The 881-nt window shown below is 75.3% G+C and overlaps 1 protein-coding gene across 1 annotated transcript in view; it reads left to right on the top strand.

The window, feature by feature from the left end:
- The window catches only part of MNEG_8604 (hypothetical protein), a gene marked incomplete at both ends in the record, with an annotated part of 7,500 nt that extends 7,245 nt beyond the window's left edge, over nucleotides 1–255 (top strand). Inside the window, one exon of the mRNA XM_014042921.1 lies at nucleotides 157–255. Coding sequence (XP_013898375.1) covers nucleotides 157–255 — 99 coding nt within the window. The remainder of the gene's footprint in view (nucleotides 1–156) is intronic.
- Between the last annotated feature and the right edge of the window lie 626 nt (nucleotides 256–881).

Raw genomic sequence — 881 nt, 5'->3', positions numbered from 1 at the left:
GGCCCGGGGCGGTGGCGGCGGTGGAAGAGCTCGAGGGGCTGTTGGCAGGTGAGGAGGGGCGCGGCGCCGCCCCGCCAGGGGGCGAGGGCGCGGCGAGGGCCGCTTGCATACCGGGTTGCTGCGTGCGCAGGCGCGGCCGCTTTGCCCTCGCCGCAGGCGTCGGCTGCGGCTCGCCTGGCCGCCCCCGTCCTCAGCGCGAGCCGGGCGGCTGCCGTGCGCAGTGCGCGCACCTGCGCCCAGCACGACCTGCTGTAACCACGGACAGCCTGCCGCGGTCTTGTCTTATATTCCCGCCCTATCCTGCCCATCCCCACCCAAACCCTCGTTTCAGACCTGGCCGACGTCCGCCTGCGCGGCCGCGTGTGGCGCGCCGCGCGCCTGGAGGCCGCGCTGTCCGCCACCGCGCGCCGCCTGCGCGTCGAGGCGAACCGCCTGGGGGATGAGATGTCGGATCTCGAAATCGACATCGAGATGGGCGCCGTGGCGCCCAGCGGCGGCGAAAAGGCGGGCCCTGGCGGCAAGCGCGGCGGCGGCGCGGCGGCGATAAAGGCGTCGCCGGACCAGGATAAGAAGCGGCGGCAGCTGGAGGAGACGGCGCAGCGGCTGGATGAGGTGGGCGGCTCCGTGGCTCGCGATAAGGGGGGACCCCTGGGGGCTGGGCGCGGCTTAGCTCGCCCGCAGATGGAGAGGACGGCTGGCAGGCGGGCCTGGGTGGCGTGCGGCTGCCGTGGCCGCACTGGGTGGCCCGGCCGCGGCGGCGGCGCGGAGGCGAGCCGCCAAGCAGTGTGCGAGCCAGCGTGCTGCAGAGCGGGGCGAGCACCCACACCCGACCTTTCCCCCCACCCCCCCACCTCGCTCCCTCACGCCTCGCGCCTCAAATG

Source organism: Monoraphidium neglectum, assembly GCF_000611645.1.
Source record: "Monoraphidium neglectum strain SAG 48.87 unplaced genomic scaffold scaffold01653, whole genome shotgun sequence".
In the NCBI taxonomy this organism is placed as follows: Eukaryota; Viridiplantae; Chlorophyta; class Chlorophyceae; order Sphaeropleales; family Selenastraceae; genus Monoraphidium; species Monoraphidium neglectum.
Note: the sequence above shows the minus strand (reverse complement) of the source record. Positions and strands in the feature narration are given on the sequence as shown.